Source organism: Heterodontus francisci, chromosome 1 (assembly GCF_036365525.1).
Source record: "Heterodontus francisci isolate sHetFra1 chromosome 1, sHetFra1.hap1, whole genome shotgun sequence".
NCBI lineage: Eukaryota > Metazoa > Chordata > Chondrichthyes > Heterodontiformes > Heterodontidae > Heterodontus > Heterodontus francisci.
The window spans coordinates 275844582-275866866 of record NC_090371.1 but is presented as its reverse complement, the minus strand read 5'-3'; the positions used below and the strand labels follow the sequence as shown (position 1 = coordinate 275866866).

The 22285-nt window shown below is 43.7% G+C and overlaps 1 protein-coding gene across 2 annotated transcripts in view; it reads right to left on the bottom strand.

The window, feature by feature from the left end:
• LOC137376896 (probable E3 ubiquitin-protein ligase HERC3) overlaps positions 1-22285 on the bottom strand; it is an 89839-nt gene that overhangs the window by 14591 nt on the left and 52963 nt on the right. For both annotated transcript variants that reach the window (XM_068045856.1, XM_068045863.1), the window contains exons 11-19: positions 20622-20681; positions 17133-17244; positions 15509-15698; positions 12760-12923; positions 11161-11274; positions 11023-11046; positions 7429-7518; positions 3922-4092; positions 1073-1216 (exon numbers count right to left, since the gene is read on the bottom strand). In XM_068045856.1, coding sequence (XP_067901957.1) covers positions 1073-1216; positions 3922-4092; positions 7429-7518; positions 11023-11046; positions 11161-11274; positions 12760-12923; positions 15509-15698; positions 17133-17244; positions 20622-20681 — 1069 coding nt within the window. The remainder of the gene's footprint in view (positions 1-1072; positions 1217-3921; positions 4093-7428; positions 7519-11022; positions 11047-11160; positions 11275-12759; positions 12924-15508; positions 15699-17132; positions 17245-20621; positions 20682-22285) is intronic.

Genomic DNA, 22285 nt, shown 5'->3' with positions numbered 1-22285 from the left:
GGAAGCAGCAATACAGTCAGACAACCTCTTTCCACGCACTGATACCTGGACACTGGTTCCTGCCTAATCACTCACTGTCATGCACCTTGCTGTTCCCTCTCACACCCTGAACGCTAAAAGTTCTACCCCGTTCATAAAGGCACAGCAAGGACTGTGCTGCATGTCCTTCAATGTTCCTGATTTGTACCCAGGGGCAGTTAAAGTAACCAGACCCAATCCAATCCATTATTTATGACGCAAAACTCAATTCCACTAAACAGGTCAAGTTGACCCCAGATCTTCCTTCACCGAGCTTTAGGCACTGGTACATAAGAACTGAAATGCCTGTTGATATCCATTAGCATCACAATGCTCATTGCCTCCATTAAAAGATCTAACTACAGCCTTTAGTTTAGTTTTTAGTTTAGTTTAGTGATACAGCACTGAAGCAGGCCCTTCGGCCCACCGAGTCTGTGCCGACCATCAGCCACCCATTTATACTAATCCTACACTAATTCCATATTCCTACCACATCCCCACCTGTCCCTATATTTCCCTACTTATACTAGGAGCAATTGCTAATGGCCAATTAACCTATCAACCTGCAAGTCTTTGGCATGTGGGAGGAAACCGGAGCACCCGGAGGAAACCCACGCAGACACAGGGAGAACTTGCAAACTCCACACAGGCAGTACCCGGAATTGAACCCGGGTCGCTGGAGCTGTGAGGCTGCGGTGCTAACCACTGCGCCACTGTACTTGAAAAAAAATTATGTTTATCACATTGGCTTCCATTCCATCTGCAGGTGGTATCTGTAACCCTCTCCACAAAAAATTATTGAGGCTCAGGGTCAAAACTGAACTTGACAGATTTTTGTTAAGCAAGGGCATGAAGAGTTACAGAACCAAGGTGTCTAGATGGAGTTGAGATACAGATCAGCCATGTGCTCATTGAATGGCAGAACAGGCTCAAAGGGCTGAATGGCCTACTCCCTTTCCAAAATTCTGCAGAATAGTAAGCGCAAAGGAACGCACCAAATTTTCAGGATGGTTTCATAGGTCGCAAGAAGCAATGGAGTAATAAAGACACTCACTTTTTCTGAAAACCACAAAAGCCTGGACTGCTCATAGTATGTGAACATTCCATACTTGGGATCCAGCAGCTCCTTCAGCAGCAGCAGGAAGAATTCCTTTGTTACACCTCCATCGTCCACCGCCTCCTCACCCAGGAACACCACCTGCGCCAGGAACAAATCAGTGGAATCAGTTCAAGGCCGCTTTCCGCCCCAACACCGTGCCCCCGCCAACCCACAGAACGGACCTGAAGACAAAAATGACTTTTAACGTGGAGTGTTTTCTTTTTTAAAAAAAAGAAAACTGTATTCTCTCAAGTTTGAAGAAAAGGCACCTAGAAAGGTGGTAAACATGCTAAATGGAAGTACTTTCCCTGCCGCCGCCCCCAGATATGAAACAATAAGCAATTTGTTAGCTTGTCTGGGTAATCAAAAAACACCTCACACCCATTGTGTTGGGAAGTCCTTTTAACTGTGATTGCCCATGAGCAGAGAGAAACAAGATAGAGGCTGGGATACAGACAAGCCGGGGAGGAAGTCTAAAACAGGAAGGTTGCAAGGTCAGTCAGAATTTTATACAGAGCGCAACTAAGATTTGAGCCAGCTTCAGAGAGTCAGAAATGCTGCTGGAGGAACAGTTAAAATATATCTTATTTGAGTCAAATAAGACAATTTACTGAAGTTGGCCAACACTCTTGCCTCTGAGTCAGGTAGTTGTGGGTTCTGGTTCCACAGCAGGACTTGAGCACAAAAATCAAGGCTGACACTCCAGTGCAGTACTGAGGGAGTGCTGCACTGTCAGAGGTGCAGTCTTTCAGATATAGAACCATAGAAAAATAATGGCACAGAAGGAGGCCATTCAGCCCATCATGTCTGCACCGGCTGAAAAATCTAGCTACCCAATCTAATCCCACCTTCCAGCACCTGGTCTGTAGCCTTGCCGGTTACAACACTTCAAGGACATGTCCGGGTACCTTTTAAATGAATTGAGGGTTTCTGCCTCCACCACCATTCCTGGCAGTGAATTTCAGACACCTACCACCCTCTGGGTGAAAAGGTTTCTCCTCAAGTCCCCTCTAATTCTTCTACCAATCACCTTAAATCTGTGCCCCCTGGTAATTGACCTCTCCGTGAGGGGAAACAGGTCTTTCCTGTCTACTCTATCTAGGCCCCTTATAATTTTGTACACCTCAATTAAGTCACTCCTCAGCCTCCTCTGTTCCAAGGAAAACATCCTAGCCGATCCAATCTTTCCCCATAGCTGCAATTTTCAAGTCCTGGCAACATTCTTGTAAATCTCCTCTGTACTCTCTCCAGAGCAATTATGTCCTTCCTGTAATGTGGTGACCAGAACTGAACGCAATACTCCAGCTGCGGCCTAACCGCCGTTTTATACAATTCCACAATTACATCCCTGCTTTTGTATTCTATACTTTGGCCAATAAAGGAAAGCATTCCATATTCCTTCTTCACCACTTTATCTACCTGTCCTACCACCTTCAGGGACCTGTGGACATGCACTCCATGGTCTCTCACTTCTTCTACCCCTCTCAATACCCTCTCATTTATTGTGTATTTCCTTGATTTGTTTGCCCTCCCCAAATGCATTATCACACACTTCTCTGGATTGAATTTCATTTGCTACTTATCCGCCCAATCAAACCATTGATATCATTCTGGAGTCTACAGCTATCCTCTTCACTATCAACTACATGGCCAATTGTTGTGTCATCAGAAAATTTCCCAATCATGCCTCCCACATTTAAGTCCAAATCATTAATATATACCACAAACAGCAAGGGACCCAACGTTGAGCCCTGTGGAACACCACTGGAAATTGCTTTCCATTCGCAAAAACATCCATCGACTACTACCCTTTGTTTCCTGTCCCTGAGCCAATTTTGGATCCAACCTGCCACATTCCCCTGTATCCCATGAGCTTTCATTTTACTGACCAGTCTGCCATGTGGGACCTTGTCAAATGCAAGTGGGCCACATCCACTGCACTGCCCTCATCAATCCTCCTTGTTACATCCTCAAAAAACTCAATCAAGTTAGTAAAACACAACCTTCCTTTAACAAATCCATGCTGACTATCCCTGATTAACCGTGCCTTTCAAAGTGGTAGTTTATCCTGTCTCTCAGAATTGATTCTAATAATTTACCCACCACCGAGGTCAGACTGACCGGCCTATAATTATTTGGCCTATCCCATTAAACTGAGGCCCCGTCTGCCCTCTCAGGTGGGCGGAAAAGATCTCACGGTACTATTTCAAAAGGAGAGGTGGGTAATTATCCTCGGCGTCCTGGCCAATATTTATTCCTCAATCAGCATCACAAAAACAGATTATCTGGCCATTATCACATTGCAGTTTGTGGGAGCTTGCTGTGTGCAAATTGGCTGCTGGATTTCCTGCATTACAACAGTGACTACACTTCAAAATGTACTTCATTGGCTGTAAAGTGCTTTGGGATGTCCTGTGAAAGGTGCGATATAAATGCAAGTTCTTTCTTTCCTTGGGAATCATGACATGTTCATTGTTCTGAATCATTGTGCAAACATTAGGTGTTCTGAATCAAATCAGTCCGATTCTAATTGCTGTTTTGCATGTCCACTTTACTATAAAATAAAACATTACTGTATTAACAGTGTATCCTGCCCTCGCTCACCAAATGTTTGTTCAGTCTCGATCACGGGGGATTATCTACTGTATCACTTGAACCCACGATCTTCTGTCTCAGACTGAGTCAAGGCTGATGCCTGGACATAAAGGAGCTGATGGACCACATCCTGGACTATTTATTCCACTGTAATTTAATGTTCAACAATCTGAGTCTAGTTGCCGGACTAACAACAGTAATCCTCTTACCTTCAAAGGCTTTTTCAAGTCCACATCTGAATGAATGCTCAGCTCTCTCAAGGCGTCACTGACCAGGTTAGTCCGCTGAACATGCAGTATGAGAAAGGGACTGCTCGTCAGGAATGGTCCCAGTGTAAGCAGCATAAAGATGTTCTCCAGACTGGTTCTGTTTACTGCTATCTGTAAAACAGGGGCACAGAGGGGACAGTCTGAAACTCTTTTCACTAACCACCTTTGACCTTATCACCCCTGTAAGCCCTATAACCCTCCGAGGCCATAGCTCCAACTCTGCCCTCTGACGCATCCCACACGCCCTTCACCACACCATTGGTGGCTGTGCCTGCATGTGTCTGGGAATTCTCTAAACTCTGCTGCTTGTATCCTCACTCGCACGAAATCCCATTCACCCACCACCCCTGCGCTTGCTAATCCACATTGACTTCCAATATTAAATACCTCCATTTAAAAATCCTCATGTTCAAATCTCTCTATGGCCTCATCCTTCTACCTATCTTTGTAATCTCCCCCAGCTCTCCAATTCTCAGAGTTTCTTTCACAGCAGTATTGGTGACCATGCTTTCAGCTGCTTAGGCCCCAAGCACTGGAATTTCCTCTCTATGCCTCTCCACCTCTGTCTTCCTTGAAGACACTCCTTAAAACCCACCACTTTGTAATATAATGTCGTGGTGACTTCACCTTTAAGCAACTGTACCTTTAAGAGATCAGGCCACTGATACAACTGATGGCATCATCATACATACATAAGATTATACATGGTTTACATAACATGCACACACAGACACACAGACAGACAGACACACACACACACACACGAGGAAAAGACCTGGACCTGAGATCATGCAATGTAGATAACTAAGACAACAAATAGTGTTTGTGTCGAATCCGAATATAAAGCCTGCATCTATTATTTAATGAAGACTTAAGAATACAGCACAACACTACACGCTTTGACTGAGCATTTAATCACCCCTCCTAATGCCTCTTTTATCTGGCTCCGTTTTCTATCCGATTAAGCTTCTGCGAGGTGCCTTGCAATGTTTTCAAACATTGAAGGTGCCAGAAAATTGCAAGTTGTTGTTGCTGTTGTTGATACCTTTACATAGAAACCAGAATAGGCAATTCAGCCCCTCAATCCTGACCCATCATTCAGTTAGATCATGATCTTGATTTCCATTTACTAGCCTTTGCTCCAGATCCCTTGGTACCCTTACCCAACAAAATCTATCAATCTCAGTTTTGAAAATTCCAATTGTCTGTCACAATCCACAATGGGCAGGGGTGGGGGGCAGGGGAAAAGAGTTCTAGATGTTCACTATCCTGTGTGTGAAAACATGCTCCTTGCTTTCACTCTTGAATGGCCTAGCTCCAAATTTAAGCTTTGTGCCCTCTTGCAGCCCAACTCTCAAGACATCCAAAAAGCAAAAAACAAAAGAAAAATGCAGATGCCAGAAATCAAACAAAAATGGTAAAGCTGCATTTGCTGACAATACAACCACTAGGTGGCACTGCAGTGGCACATGCGCAAATGCAGCCTGTGCCACTAAAACGTCACAGGCTGCGACGTTCAGGCAGCTGCCAGGACAAAAGATGGCGCTGCTCAAATAATCACACAAAGGCAACGTAAACACATGGCAGCACACAATGGCCGGAGAGAGCGAGCAGACGGGCCGGGGAGGGAGAGAGTGGGCCGGGGAGGGAGAGAGCGAGCCAGGGAGCGAGCGGACTGGGGCAGGAGAGGAGGAGGAGAGCGCACCCGCCACCATCAAGGTCTTTGGCTGCGCTCTCCCCACTTCCCCCAACCCCGCTCTCCCCCTGCTTCCCCCACCCCCGCGTTACGCGATGGCATCATCTGCGCATGTGCCAACCAGTCCTGGCAATGTGGAACGCAGCGCATGTGCGCAGATTGGTGCAGTCTGATGACATCAGCTGCGTTGTCCAGAATCACTTTGTTCTGAAAAAGCAACAACAGGAAACCACCATTTAGCAATGGGCCTCTCCTTTCTGTTAGCGGTTACATCAGAATCTAATTATTGAGCCTATCGCAAATTAACCAGGTGTGAACAGCTGATTGAAAGTGCTTGAAGACCCAATTGGCCAGAACACAGCAGAGCTTTTCAATGGATCAGCACAGGGTAAGAATTGCCAGAAACAACAGGCACGCTTAACACATTCTATGGTTAGCACCATTTGCCCAATATAAATGGCTGCCCATGATAGCAGGGGATGGTATATGTGGTGGCTGCTGTAAAACATCATGGATGCCAAAATTTGGCAGGGTTTCTCCCAAGCCCCTGGGTGAGAAATGAGCAGAATCCCAAGGGAAATAGCTAAAAGCAGCGGAATTGTGATGGGAGATAGGAAGAACCTTCAAGGAATTTCAGCGCATACATGTTTGGAGTTAAAGTGGAACTTTGAGAGCACCCCTTGCTATTCAATCTCAGATGGTAATATTCTAGTATTTGGATACACAGGGTAAATAGTCCAGGACCTTGAAGCTATACTCGGCAAAGATTAGAGTCCAACGCTTAACATGCTCATGTGCAATTTTCTTCGTTCACCAATTTAATGGCGATGTGAAAAGCTTTTGTCAAAATAGGGGGCTAATAGGTTAAGCAGTTGGATGCTATTCCTTGCAATGTTCTGTTTCAAAGCTTGAGAGAGTTACTTATTGTAAAAAAATGTCACAAAAATGACACAGTGACAGAGAAAAAAGAAAACACTTGCATTTACATAGCACCTTTTACAACCACAGATCGACCAAAAGCAGTCAATGAAATACTTTTCAAATATAGTCATTGTTGCAATGTAGGAAATGAAACAGCCATTTTTCAATCGGCAAGCTCCCATATACAGCGATGTGATAATGGCCAAATAATCTGATTTTGCAATGTTGGCCAGAACAGCAGGAATAACTCCCCCGTTCTTCTTTGAAATAGTGCCATTGGATCTTTACATCCACCCAAGCAAGCAGATGGGGCCTCAGTTTAACATCTCATCTGAGAGATAGCACCTCCGACAGTGTAGCACTCCCTCAGTACTGCAATGGAGTGTCAGCCTGGATTTTGGTGCTCGAGTCCTGAAGTGGGACTTGAACCCAGAATCTTCTGACTTAGAGGTGAGAATGATATCAACTGAACAGACTCTAAGAAAGAAAATATTTTCAAGGGTAAGGCGAGAGCAGGTATGTCAGTGTGAACCAACAAGACAATCTATTTATACATATCTCTTTCACATATATTTTATACATATATTCTTTCTCTCTCCACAGATGCTGTCAGACCTGCTGAGTATTTCCACAATTTTGTGTTTTTATTTCAGATTTCCAGCATCTGCAGTAGTTTGCTTTTAATTTATTTATACATTTAGTTAAGCAAAACACAGCTGAAGGCCTGACTTGCCTTACTGTTCTGTGGCATTGGCAATGCAGAAGATGTGCTGTGTATTCCTATGTAACACAGTTACATTTTACCACTGATCCCACCCAGTTCAACATACCTGCATCTGTAAGGCAGCATCTGTCTGTAACATCTTTGTCTTTGCCTGAGCGTTCAGGACGAAAGGGTAGGAACAGAAAGCAAGGGGGACCTAAAACAGATCAGACAGCACATCTTAAGATAAGAAAGCAAACCTATAAAATAACATAAGGGTAAAATCTTGCTCGACAAATGTTCTTACAGGGCGGTTTGCTAGTGCTTATTATGGAGGGTTTAAACTAACTTGGCAGAGAGATGGGAACCAGGCTCTAATATCATAAAGGAAAAACAAAGTGCACAAAGGATTGGGAGAAACACCTAGCACTAGAGTAAGAAATAGTAAGGTTTAGGTGGGCTCAGAGTAAGAAGGAATGTAATAAGGTCTAAATTAGGTTACAATGCATGTACGTGAATGCATGGAACCTGGAAAATAAGGTTAATAAGGTACAGGTGCAGGTAGCCATGTGGGAATATGATGTTGTGGTGATAATGGAGACATGACTCAAAAACAGCAGGACTGAGTACTAAATATTCCTGTATACAAGGTGTTCAGGATGGATAGGAGGAGTAGCAGTATGGCAAGATAGTGGGAGAGATAGCGTGAGAGGAGAGAGCGCGAGAGCGCCAGGGAGAACGCGAGAGGAGACAGCACCAGGGAGAGAGAGCAAAAGCGAGAATATCCGAGAGGGGTCAAGGACAGAATCAATTTGGTTAGAGCTAAGAACCAATCGAGGTACCATAGCACTACTGTGTTTATTCTATAGGCCACCAACTAGTGGAGAAGACATGGAAGAACAAATTTTCAAGGAAATTACAGAGAGGTACAAAAACTATGGATTAGTTATTATGGGGGACTTCTATTATCCTAATATAGACTGGGATAGTAATAGTGTAAAGGGCAGAGAGGAGGAAGTGTTTCTAAAGTGCATTCAGAAGAATTTTCCATATCAGTATGTTTCCAACTCAACAAGGAAGGCATTGCTGAATCTGGTTCTGGGGAAATGAGGTGGATCAAGTGTCAGTAGGAGAACATTTTGGGGACATTGATCACAGTATCATAAAGGTATAAATTAGCTATTAAAAAGGACAAGGATCAATCCAGACTGAAAGTAATTAATTGGGGGAGTGCCAATTTCAGTGGGGTGACAACCGATCTGGCCCAGGTAAACTGGAAGCAAAAATTGGCAGATAAAACTGTAAAGGAACAACGGGCTCCCTGAAAAGAGACGGTTCACGTACAGTCAAGGTACATTCCCCTGACAGGAAAAGGTAGGACAATCAAGGCCAGAGCTCCCTGGATGATGAAAGAGATAGAGAGTAATATGAAGCAGAAAAATGGTGCATATGACAGATGTCAGGTTGATAACATAAATCAAAACCAGACAGAATATCGAAAGTTCAGAGGGGAAGTGAAAAAAGAAATGAGAAACAAAAGGGAGAGTATGAGAAGAGACTGGCAGCTAACATAAAAGGAAATCCAAAAGTCTTCTACAGGCATATTAAATAGTAAAAGGGTAGAAAAAGGAGGAGTGGGGCTAATTAGGGACCTAAAAGGCAATTTACACACAGAGGCAAAGGGCATGGCTGAGGTACTAAATGAGTACTTTGTATCTATCTTTACCAAGGAAGAAGATGCTGTCAAAGTCATAGTGAAAGAGGAGGTAGTTGAGACACTGAATGGCCTAACAATTGATAAAGTGGTGGCATTAGAAAGGCTAGCTATACTTGATAAGTCACCAGGATTGGATGAGATGCATCCAAGGATAGAGGGAAGGAAATTGTGGAGGCACTGGCCTTAATCTTCCAATCCTCCTTAGGTACAGGGTGGTCCAGAGGACTAGAAAATTTCAAATGTTACACCCTTATTCAAAAAAGGGTATGAAGATATGCACAGTTAACTACAGGCCAGTCAGTTTAACCTCAGTGGTGGAACTAAATTAACAGTCACTCGTACAAATGTGGATTAATTAATGAAAGCCAGCACAAATTTGTTAAAGGCCAATCATGTTTAACTAACTTGACTGAGTTTTTTGATGAGATAACAGAGAGGGCTGATGAGGGTAATACAGTTAATGTGGTGTATATGGACTTCCAAAAGTTGTTCGATGAAGTGTCACATAAAAAGCTTGTCAGTAAAGTTAAAGCCCATGGAATAAAAAGGACAGTGGCAGCATGGAGACGAAGTTGGCTGAGTGACAGGAAACACAGAGGAGTGGTGAACAGTTGTTTTTCGCACTGGAGGACAGTGTATAGTGTTGTTTCCCAGGGGTTGGTATTAAGACCACTGCTTTTCTTGATCTATATTAATGACCTAGACTTGGGTGTGCAGGGCATAATTTCAAAACTTGCAGATGACACAGAACTTGGAAGTACTGTGAAATGTAAAGAGGATAGTGATAGACTTCAAAAGGACATAGACAGGCTGGTGGAATGGGCAGACACGTGGCAGATGGGATTTAATGCAGAGAAGTGTGAAATGAGACATTTTCGTAGGAGAACAAGGACAGGCAATATAAAATAAAGGATACAATTCTAAAGTGGGTGCAGGAACAGAATCATTGAAGGTGGCAGGGCAGGTTGAGAAAGTGGTTAATAAGGCATACGGGATCCTGGGTTTTATTAATAGGAGCATACATTAAGCAAGGAAGTTATGATGAACCTTTATTCAACATTACTTCAGTTGAAGCTGAACCATCCATTGTGTCCAGTTCCGGGCAGTGAACTTTAGGGAAGATGTGAAGGCAAAATCATAAGAGGTCTGGACAAAGTAGCCAGGCAGAAGAATCATGAACCAGAGGACACTGATTTAAGCTGAATGACAAAGGAACCCAAGGTTACAAGAGGAAAAACTTTTTTCTTAACGCAGCGTGCAGTTAGAATCTGGAATGCACTGCCTGAGTGTGGTGGAGGCAGATTGTCGTGACTTTCAAAAGGGAACTGGATAATTAGCTGAATAGAAAGAATTTACAGGGCTACAGGGAAAGGGCGAGGAAATGGGACTAGGTGAGTTGATCTTGCAGAGAGCTGGCACAGACATGACAAGCTGAAAAGCCTCTTTCTGTGCTGTAAACATTCTATGATTCTATGTTAATAAGAAAAACACAAGTTTCAGCCTTGGGTCAGGGGCAGCACTCTCCCCTGTGGATTAAAAACCCTATTTGGCTTATAATCTAGGCTGGCATTTTTGTTCAGTGCCGAGGTGCCATCTTTATCAAGGACGATATTAACCCAAGGCCCCATCTGCCCTCTCAGACGGATGCAAATGACTCCACGGCACTACTCGAAAAAGAGAAGGGGAGTTCTCCACAGTGTCCTGACCAACATCTATCCCTCGGCCAAACCACTGAACAGAGATTATCTAATCATTCATCTCATGTACTGTATTTGGGATCTTGCTGTGTTCAAACTGGGCTGCACAATAGTGGCTGCACTTCAAGTCATTTCAAGTGCAATCCAATGCTTGCAAAGCACATTGGGATATTGTGGGGTTGCAACAAGGTGCTATGTAAATGCAAGCTCTTTCCTGCTTCTAAAAGAGCAAGTTCTCAGGGGTGGAGAGAGCTTTTACAGGTACCCGGTTATCCGATCTTAAATGAAATGACTAGGGTTTACCTACCTCTGCAATAGCCGGCTGGATTTTCTGTAAAATAAAACAGACGTCTTAGCTATGGAGAAATGGTGAAGGAAAGAGAACAACCTGTTGTAACTTCCCAAAACTGGAAAGCTACAGAAGTACCAAATGTAATCTACTTACTACTCCAGCATGTTGGGATGCCCAGTAAAGATAATCTGTTTCAATGTTGACCAAGTTATTGAGTTCGTGGATGTAAAATACGTCATAGTCAACATGGTTAGCAATTAAATTAACCTGTGCAGTGATGAAGAGGAAAAGCTTAGTTTAGACGCAAAGCATTGACTAAACAAAAGATTGGTGCTGTGTATTTAGTGTTTTAGTCACAGACTAAACACAGAATGGGGGACAATTTAGCTCTGGAATAGCCTCCCTCCACCTCTCCACCTCATGTTCCTCCTTTAAGACACTCGTTAAAGCCTACCTTTTTGACCAAGCTTCAGGTCATCTGATCTAATATCTGCTTTTTTGGCTCAATGTCATATTTTGTTTTATAAGGCTCCTGTGAAGCACCTTGGGACATTTTATTACGTTACAGGCGCTATATAAATACAAGTTGTCAGTGTTACCCTTCAGGTGGAAACCAGGCAGCTGGGGAGATAAGATCGCATGAGTTACTTACCCACTCTCGACAGGATTTTCAATTTCACCTGTTCTCCTGAACAGGCCGCAAGGGACACCTGCCCAAAGCCAGAGGGGTCCTTTTTAAGAAATGCATAAATCAGGTCCAAATGATGTCATTGAGATCTGACTGCAATTTTAACTCAGTAGCCTGAGCACGACGCAGCTAGGAGTTATCTCAGCCGGTGAACCCAGTAAAGAAACAGATCGGGGCCAGAGAAAGCTCAAAAAGGTAAGTTTTTACATGTTGACCTAATGTCAGAGATGTTCCATCTCTATCTGAGCTCCCCTAGCCCTCCTTCCGCTGAATACACTGCCCTCCCTAAATCTCTCCACATAAACAGTTCGAACGAAAGCTCATCGGCCCAAAACAGTAACTTGGTTTCTCTCTCCACAGATGCTGCCTGACCTCCTGAGTCTGTTTCTGTTTTTATTACAGCTGATTGGTTTTCTCCTGGAGTGATTAGATTACAATATTTCCTCCAACCACTGTGACCATTTTAATGGGCAAAAGGTGGGCTTCAATACACAATATTTCAGAACTGACTGCTATTCTTCTTTGGCCTCCTTATCTCGAGAGACAATGGATAAGCGCCTGGGGGTGGTCAGTGGTTTGTGAAGCAGCGCCTGGAGTGGCTATAAAGGCCAATTCCAGAGGGACAGGCTCTTCCACAGGTGCTGCAGAGAAATTTGTTTGTCGGGGCTGCTATATTGCTGGTTAAAATATACTGGGATTTAGACAGTAAAATTATGACAGCAGGTTGCATAAACTTTGGCTTGCATTCCTTTGAGTAAAGGAGGTGAGGGGTGATTCGATTGCAGTGCTTAAGGTGGTAAAAGGATTCTGTCGGGTAGATACAGAGAATTGATTTCCAGTGTAAAACTGAGCAGGTAGTGACCTCAAATGAGCAGATTAAAAAGGTCATGCTGGTTAACAGAGAGGTGACAAGAAAACCACTCACAATAGATATGTGATGAAGGTAGCTACAGCCTTTAAAGGCACGTTAGCTCACTTTAGTTCTCACCCCAAATCCCCTAGACATACAAATACTTGCCGAACAAAATGGTATATTTCCAATCTTGTTCATTTCAGTAAAGTACCTTGTGCAGCTTTTCCAAAACCCGAAGAGCATCGATGATGTAATGGCTAAATACAGGAGCCAGCAGCGCGGTCCTCATCCTCGTCAGAAGGTAAACCACTGTGTCTTTATAGAGCTCCACCAGCCGGCAGAAATAGCCAGCATCCACCCAACACCACCAGTTATCTGAAAGGAGAAAAAAAGCCCATTTGTTTATTCGCAAATCTGTCCCAAGGATGCTAGGGGTCATTCTCACCTTCACCAACTGGGCAGTGATTCGATGGAGCGGATTGTCTGCCTGTTGTACAACCTACCCGATTTCCATCCCTCTTTGCCACTGTACTGAGTATTTCCTTATCCGCTGTGATTTCTGTCTCCAGCTGAGCTCCCCTAGCCCTCCCTCCTCTAAATACACTGCCACCCTGTCCTCCTTAAACCTTCTCCTCCATCTAAACTCTTTGAGCCATACGCATTCCCTTGACCTTGCCATCTCTTGTGAACTCTCTGCTCCCATGGTCTCATGGCAAGGCTATTTCCAACCACTTCTTCGATCTCTCACCATCCATATCCCCCTTTCAACCTCTCTTCCTTCTATATCCAACCCCCACCCCCCCCCCAGAAAGAGGGGCTCAACGGTCTATTCCAGTTCCTATGTTCCCAGCTCTTTTCCCCAAGACACTTACAGTTGCACTTTCAAACTCCCACCTGCCTAGCCTTTGACCTTCTACTCAATACAATAATTCTGCTTGTGCCAAATTGCTCAACCACTTCCTCACTTCCACCTTTGATGCCCTTGGCGCCAGCCAAACCTTTACCTCTCCCATTGCCTCTGGTTTCATGCCCTCCTCTGACAAGATTGAAAATGCTGGTCCCTTTAATTAAACAGGAATCAATTCAGTGTTAATAGAGAGAAGGTGATGCTCATTATAGTTTTGCATTTAAGGGCTGGATTTTTGGCCAGTTGGGGGGGTTGCCTCTGGACAGAGTTAGTCTAGAAAGAAAGAAAGAGTGGGAACTGATGTTTGGACTGAACTATTGAATTGCCAATAAAACAGTTGTGGATCAGAGACCGTCATCGGCCTCCTCATTTTGGTGACTGGCCTGTGTAACATCCTCGGCCATTGTCTCAGTTGGAACCAGACCATTCACAACCTCATAATCCTATGTGACCCTGAAATAAGCGCCTGACACTAATTTCTCCTGCCATAAGGGCTGCCTACTTTCACTTCAATAATATTATCCGCCTCTACTCTGAATAGTGATACATATTACATTGAAAATAATGGATACCTGGGCAAAAAGTATCACCCAAACCTTTACCAAGAGTATCAGATGGTAAACTGCAGGAGAGAAGCTTAATTGGTTCATTCTTTCGCTGAATTCTAAAACATGGTTAGAATCCTGAAATCACACCCATGTAGCTGTTTTTTTTAAAAACTACAATACAGGCATAGATATCTTCAGAGCAGAGAAAGTTAAGCAGAGGTTTAGTAAAGATATTCAAAATTATGAAAGGTTTTGATAAAGTGAATAAGGAGAAACTGTTTCCACTCTCAGGAGGATCTGTTAACCAGATTACACAGCTTTAAAATCATTGGCAAAAGAACCAGAGGGGAGAGGAGAAGTTGTTCTGATCTGGATTGCACTGCCTGAAAGGGCAGTGGAAGCAGATTCAATAGTAACTTTCAAAATGGAATTGGATAAATAATTGAAAAGGAAAAAAATTACAAAGTTATGGGGAAAGAGCAAGGTGAAGTGGGACTGATTGGATAGTTCTTTCAAAGAGCTGCTACAGGCACGATGGCCCGAATGGCCCTTTTTATGCTGCAAGATCCTACGATGACGAATGAAGACTGACCAAATGTACAATTGTGATTGATCCTTGCAAGCTTGCTGAGTGTCAAGCTGCAAAATCTCAGTAAGAACCTAGAGTGAGTTCAAGGCAGCAATCGTTACTGAAATAAAAACAAAGTGCTAGAAATACTCAGCAGATCAGTCAGCATCTGTGGAGAGAGAAGCAGAGTTTACGTTTCAGGTCTGTGACCCTTCATCAGAACTGGCAAAGGTTGGAAAACAGGTTTTAAGCAAGTGAAGTGGTGGTGGCGGGGGGGGGGGGGGGGGGGAAAGTGAACAAAAGGAAAGGTGAGTGATCGGGCAAAGGGCAGAAGAGATTAAATAACAAAGCTGTCATGGGACAAAGACAAAGAATGTGTTAATGCTTGTGGTGAAAGACAAAGCATTAGTCGAGTGTGAGAGAGAGTGTGAGAGAGAGTGTGAGAGAGAGTGTGAGAGAGAGTGTGAGAGAGAGTGTGAGAGAGAGTGTGAGAGAGAAAGCAATCTTTACTACATTTATATCACAATGCTACCCCAATGGGACAGCACAGCACAATTTACATAAGGCAGCACTAGTGCTGGATGGGGCATCACTTCAACGTAAATGGCTGTTTCATCTAATGCAAGATTGCAATTGTTCCCCGAGAGCTCAGCCTGACCTGAAAAAGGCAATCATTCAGGTTTACATTGGCAGGCAGTAGTGATCTTCAGCATTCCCTTCTTCTCCCCATCTTCCCTCAACTCTCCCCCAAACATCAAAAGAAAACTGTATAGAAAGAAAATTCAACTCAACAGTGACTTCTAAAGTAAACTGGATGTGTAAGATTCTACCGACAGCCAATGTCAAATTCTTGGTTAAAATATTGCTCAATAAATTAGCAATAAATTGGGTTCACTGTTCCATTACTTCACCACCTCCGTACATTCTCAGTACCTACCCAACACTTTGCTTGGGTTGGCGTCCAAGTGGAGTATGGCTGCAGCAAATGGAAGTGCAAAGGTCAAATAATTCTGCGAGTCTTGGAAGAGGGGAAGCACTGGTAAAATTAAAAAAGCTCTCATGGCCTCGACATCAGGCGGTGACGTTGGTAACTGGGAAATCAAACGATTCTCTAAAGTCACAGCAGCCTGAAAAAGAAGTCCCACATAACAATTCAATATGGTTGTAGAATTGAGTTTATTTTATTATAAGACTGTTAGAACTTAGTTGTCATATCCTCAAGTATAACGGTTAAAATTGTATTCAGTATGTAACATAACCACAAAGCATGATATTAGCTTTCTGTACAAGTCATGACGTGTCGCGAAGTCATGGAAACGGTTAATTTAGACAATGGAAAGACCCTTTATTTAAAAGTCAAGGCTGTGGATTATCCCAGGGAGGCTGTTGGCCTTTTAACCAGTGAAGACTGCAAACATGTCTAGCCAAATAGCTGTGAAACTGAACAAGCGCATATCAATCTCGTTAAGTGAACATTGTTGATGAATAAACAGCGAGGAAGCACAAATCTGGAGCTCCCCCCCCGAATGACACTGACACTGGCAATGATCTAAACCAGGTTCAAGGTACTATCGTGGAAGGGCAGTTAGGCAATGTCCGACCAATCAGACGGACAGAAATGGGGTTTTACCCAATATGGCACACAGCCAAGCTGGGAACCGTGAGGTCCCTTTTAGATCTTCTCCCCCAACTTGGTCTGTAATTGACCTCAGTCTTACAACTAAATTAAAGCAAACACCAGATCTTACATGCTTGTATTAGTGTTATCTTCCCATTCTGCATGGGAATAGTATTGTAATTATCGGACGGCCCTGATATGAGAAGTCTCTCCTTGTATTGATCAACCAACACTAACTGCGATATAACCATCACGGTGGCAAAGGCCAAAACCAAACCATCAACGGTACCCATACAATAACCCAAGAGCCATTTGCAGCTAGCCTTCCTTGTAACTGTGTGACTTGTTGCTCTATTGACCATTTAGCATCAATTCATGGCCTGCAATGGTTGAGGGTTGATCCAAGCTTTGATTCAGTCCTGTTCCATCTCCTTCCAATGCCATTGAAAAAGGGCTATCGCGGTTTCCAAACTGCAAAAAGTTCCATTAAATAACACAAGATTTAACAGAACTACTGGTCCTGTAAATTTCCCCACCTCCCTCTTCTTCTTTGCATACCTGACCTCCATTTGGCAGCTAACCACCAATAGAGATCAGGAGATCACTGTGTGAGGAACCTTAGCCTTTAAGCTTTAATTCGGTCTCCACAAAATACTTCAACACAACCTCAGAAGATACATCCAGTGGTGTATAGTCCTACACTTCCCACCTGCTAAATCTCTGAGTAAAATAACTCATTTAGTGACAGTTTTACACCAAGGGTTCTTACACACTAAGAACTGTCGAAAATAACTTCCAGAGGAACACTTTCACTGGGAAAAGCTAAAGATACTTTAGTGCCATCGGTATCGTGGAGACTCCAGGTCTCGTAAGTGCTCACTCACTCAAAGACAAGGAACACAAGACAAAATGGGCTCCGTACTCTACAATGTTAAAAGTTTACCTGCTGTAGTAATTTGGCATATGGAGAATTCACCATCTTCTCAAAAAACAATATGGCAGCCTTCAAGTCAATGCCAGGATTTCGAGGACTAGTTTTAAAATGTTCATCATTACTGCAGGGGATAAAAAAAAGATATAATTTTATGTAAAGCTGTCCATCTCTCACCTCCTTGTATTTTACGCTAAGTCATAAAGTAACTTGCTGTCTGGATCCAATACTTTTACATACAAACTTATGAATTAGGAGCAGGAGTAGGCCACTCGGCCCCTCAAGCCTGCTGCACCATTCAATAAGATCATGGCTGATCTGATTGTAACCTTGACTCCACATTCCCGCCTATCCCCAATAACCTTTCACCTCCTTGCTCATCAAGAATCTATCTACCTCTGCCTTAAAAATATTTAAAGAATCTGCTTCCACTGCCTTTTGAGGAAGAGAGTTCCAAAGACTCATGACCCACCAAATAATCCTCTGATCAGTCTCTTAATCATTAATATTAATGTGGGCACAGCACTGCCAGTAACTCAGAGGTGATAAATTTGCCTGTGCTCTGGCCAGTTATTAACCTGAATTCAAGGTCATTAGTTGGTAACAGATTGATGCAGAAAGAATGATCCATCGATCCTGTCTCACAAAGGGCTGAATGGCCTGCTTCTGTGCTGTAAGATTCTATGAGGACGCTGAAGGAGAACTTTCAACCTTAGTGGGTGAGGCTGGTTGGGGGGGTGAGGGGAGTGGGTTTCATACAGGCGGTACCAGACCAGTCACCCGTTAAGCACTGAAGTCAATGGAGTGCATATTGGGCAGCCGATCCACTACCATCCACTTTCTACTCCCCTCCAACAACTCCCCTCCCTTTTCCCTACTCCGCCCACCAACCAAGTTGCAAGTTCCAGCCCTGAAATCCTACTGATGGTCATCAAGCCAGCAGGTTCTAAACACAAAACTGGAACTTGCCACCACCTTCTCAGGGCAACGAGGGATGGCCAATAAATGAGGACTTACTGGTGCTGTTCATTTCCTGAAACCAGTCAGAGTAACTGAAGTTGGCCCAGGAGATGATTCCATTTCTCTACATTTACATCTCAGGCCAACTAGACCCTGGACAGCAAGTTCAAAGGGTAGTTGTGCTCCAGTGATCGTAATCTAGGAATACTGAAGCGTTCAGAGACTGCCATCGGTCTCCCATATCAAAGTGAGCACTGATCATTTCGTACTACTGTACAAATACATCTTTTATCTCTGGTCCCTAAAGCACAGCACTAAAGCAAATTATTTGCAATAAATTATCCAGTCCATTTTTCGTAAAGAGAAAAATGAAAGGTATTAGATGGATCAGGGGAAACTCTGATCAAGACTTGTAGAGAGGGAGGAAACAAACAAAAACTCAGAAGCTTTAAGGTAATTGGCAAAAGAACCAGGAGAGAGATGAGGAGAGTATTGTATTATGCAGAGAGTTATTATGACATAGAACGCACGGCCTGAAAGGGCGGGGGAAGCAGATTCAACAATAACTTTCAAAAGGGAATTGGAGAAATACTTGAAAAAGGAAAAGCTGCAGGGCTATGGGGAATGAGCAGTGGAAAGGGACTAATTGGATAACTCTTTCAAAGAGCTAACACGGGTGCGATGGGTCAAATGGCCTTCATCAGTGCTGTATGATTCTGGTGATTTCAGGGCACTCCACTGGCTCAGTGCCTTGCAGCAAAAACAGATTGGCAGACTGGAAGAGGCCTAGGGGCAGATTCCAGGCCTGCATCCTCGGCCAGCGTGTGACTCAAGGGGCCGGGAGACCATAATCAATCTAACCCTTATAGCCAGACTCCCATGCTCGGCTGAGCGAGTGAAAATTTCTCAACCAGCCGCTCACGCTGGTGTTAATGATCTCACCCTCCCCGACACTAAACTCAGATGAAATTGTTGAATTATAAAAACACAGTCACATACCCAACAACCACAATGCCCAAAGTCTTAAAGTCTACCTAGGCAATCATATCCAACAACTTATAGTTATATAGTTCATTATCATAATAAGCCATTCCAAGGTGCTTCACAGAAGTGTTACCAGACAAAACTTGACAGCGAGGCACATAAGGAGATATTGGTGACAAATGATCAAAAAACCCCTCTCTTTGACCAAGCTTAAGGAGCGTCTTCAAGGAGAAGGGAGAGGTAGAGGTAGAGCGGTTTAGGAAGGGAATTCCAGAGCTTAGAGCCTCAGCAGCTGAAGGCATAGCCAATAATGGAAGGTGAAGGAAATCAGGGATGCACAGGAGGACAAACCGGAGGAGTGCTGAGTTCTCGGAGGGTGGTAGAGCTGGAGGAGGTTGCACGAAGGACAATTCACTTTCATTAACACTCAAACTTTGCTTTCTTGCACGTGCATCAAATCATTATTAGAACAGACAGAGGAAACACTACATGACAGAGCAGGGCAACACAAATACACACATAAAAGTAAATATAGCTTGTCGTTATTTATCTCACTTTAAAACACTGGAAATAGAACTCAATGTGTTGAGCCTGCCACTTTTTTTTAAATCAATGAAATATAGTTGCTTTCATTCTCTACTCAGTCAGCCTGCTTCACGCTATCAGAAAGTCTTGCTTCTTAAAATCAGAACTAATACAACAGTACACAAATGCCAATGGATTCAGGAGCTAAAAAGCTCACTAAAATAATCATAGGATGGTTACAGCACAGAATGAGGCCATTCAGCCAGTCTGTCTGTGTTGGTTTGCTACAAGAGCAACTCAGCTAGTCCCACTTCCCCACCTTTTCCCCATGGCCCTCCAATTTTTTTTCCATTCGGATAATTATCCAATTCCCTTTTGAACAACCACAATTGAATCTGCCTCCACCACACTCTTGCAGAATCCAAAGTGCCGCTCCACAAACAATACCTCCTTCTTTTAGGGTTGACAACACTCCTGGATTGTCCTGAGTCTCCAGGAATTAAAGGTTATTCTCAGGACTCTGTGGGAGCAAAGCCAGAGGGGCATTTAAAAAAAATAATTGGGGTTACCCCCACTTTTCTTTGAACCTTTTTTATAAAATTATTGAAGCGGTGGGGGGGGAGGGGGGGGGGGGAGGCAGGGAAAGGCCATTTGACTGACAGTCAGGAATCATCCAATCAGGTAATGAGGCGTCTGTTCGCTTTCCAGATGCCGCAAGATGGATGGGACATGCGACCAATGGCAGCAGCACAGAGGGGCGGGGTGATTGAAGGTGGGAGGTCGTGTGACAAAACCTCCAAGAATATGTCCAAACAGTGGCAACCCCACTCACTGCCCCGGACAGGATTTTCACCAATTCACTAAACCCTGGGTAAAATAAAAGGAGGCTGCCCAGGTCTAATTTTACCAAGTAGCTCCTTCACAACCATAGGATTTATTTAACAATTTAAAATAACAGGCTGAGTTCCCCTTATACAAAAAACAAATCACGGACCGTACTCAATCACATTATAAATAAGTCACCGCACTTACTGATGGTCAAGAAAACTGCCATTCAAACACGCAGGTGAAGAAAATATCGCATTTAGTTCACTGTAAAAAAAAGGGGAAATAAAACAGCTGAATGAATAAATTATTTACATTGCGCTTCTTCATAAATAAATCTGTCCGCTGCTCCTCACTGATGATATTCCGTGTCCAATTGAGCTAACAAGGCAGCACAAGGTTAAAATGAGAGCTAGTCCACTCAGGGGTAAAATCAGGAAACACTTCTTCACACAAAGTGGAGTGGAAACTTGAACTTCCTTCCACACCAAAAGGCTGTGGATTCTGGGGGTCAGTTTAAATATTCAATGACTGAGATTGATAGATTTTTGTTGGATATTAAGTGGTATGGACCAAAAGATGGGTAAATGGAGTTGAGCTACAGATGAGCTACGATCTCATTGAATGGCGGAACAGACTCAAGGGGCTGAATGGCCTCCACCTGTTCCTATAATTAGAGTTACACATCTCTCCCAGAAGAAAACAACAGCAAACAGACAGCTGCACGTGAGGAGATAATGCTTCATAATGACTCTGCAAAAAATGATCAAAAATGTAGATTATACAATTTATCACCCGGTATGCCCGAAGAAACATCTCACTTTAAAATAGCAAAGGAGCAGGTTAAAGTGTCAATTTATCCCGGTATTAGAATTAGAACATTACAGCGCAGTACAGGCCCTTCGGCCCTCGATTTTGCGCCGACCTGTGAAACCATCTGACCTACACTCTTCCATTTTCATCCATATGTCTATCCAATGACCACTTAAATGCCCTTAAAGTTGGCGAGTCTACTACTGTTGCAGGCAGGACGTTCCACGCCCCTACTACTCTCTGAGTAAAGAAACTACCTCTAACAGCTGTCCTATATCTATCACCCCTCAACTTAAAGCTATGTCCCCTCGTGTTTGCCATCACCATCCGAGGAAAAAGACTCTCACTGTCCACCCTATCTAACCCTCTGATTATCTTATATGTCTCTATTAAGTCACCTCTCCTCCTCCTTCTCTCCAACGAAAACAACCTCAAGTCCGTCAGCCTTTCCTCGTAAGACCTTCCCTCCATACCAGGCAACATCCTAGTAAATCTCCTCTGCACCCTTTCCAAAGCTTCCACATCCTTCCTATAATGCGGTGACCAGAACTGCACGCAATATTCCAGGTGCGGTCTCACCAGAGTTTTGTACAGCTGCAGCATGACCTCGTGGCTCCGAAACTCGATCCCCCTACTAATAAAAGCTAACACACCATATGCCTTCTTAACAGCCCTATTAAATCCCTGAAGGTTGCTACCCAGGTTATGTACCTGGACACCAAGATCTCTCTGCTCATCTACACTACCAAGAATCTTCCCATTAGCCCAGTATTCTGCAATCCTGTTACTCCTTTCGAAGTGAATCACCTCACACTTTTCCGCATTAAACTCCATTTGCCATCTCTCAGCCCAGCTCTGCAGCCTATCTATGTCCCTCTGTAACCTACAACATCCTTCGGCACTATCCACAACTCCACCGACCTTAGTGTCATCCGCAAATTTACTAACCCACCCTTCTACACCCTCATCCAGGTCATTTATAAAAATGACAAACAGCAGTGGCCCCAAAACAGATCCTTGCGGTACACCACTAGAAACTATACTCCAGGATGAACATT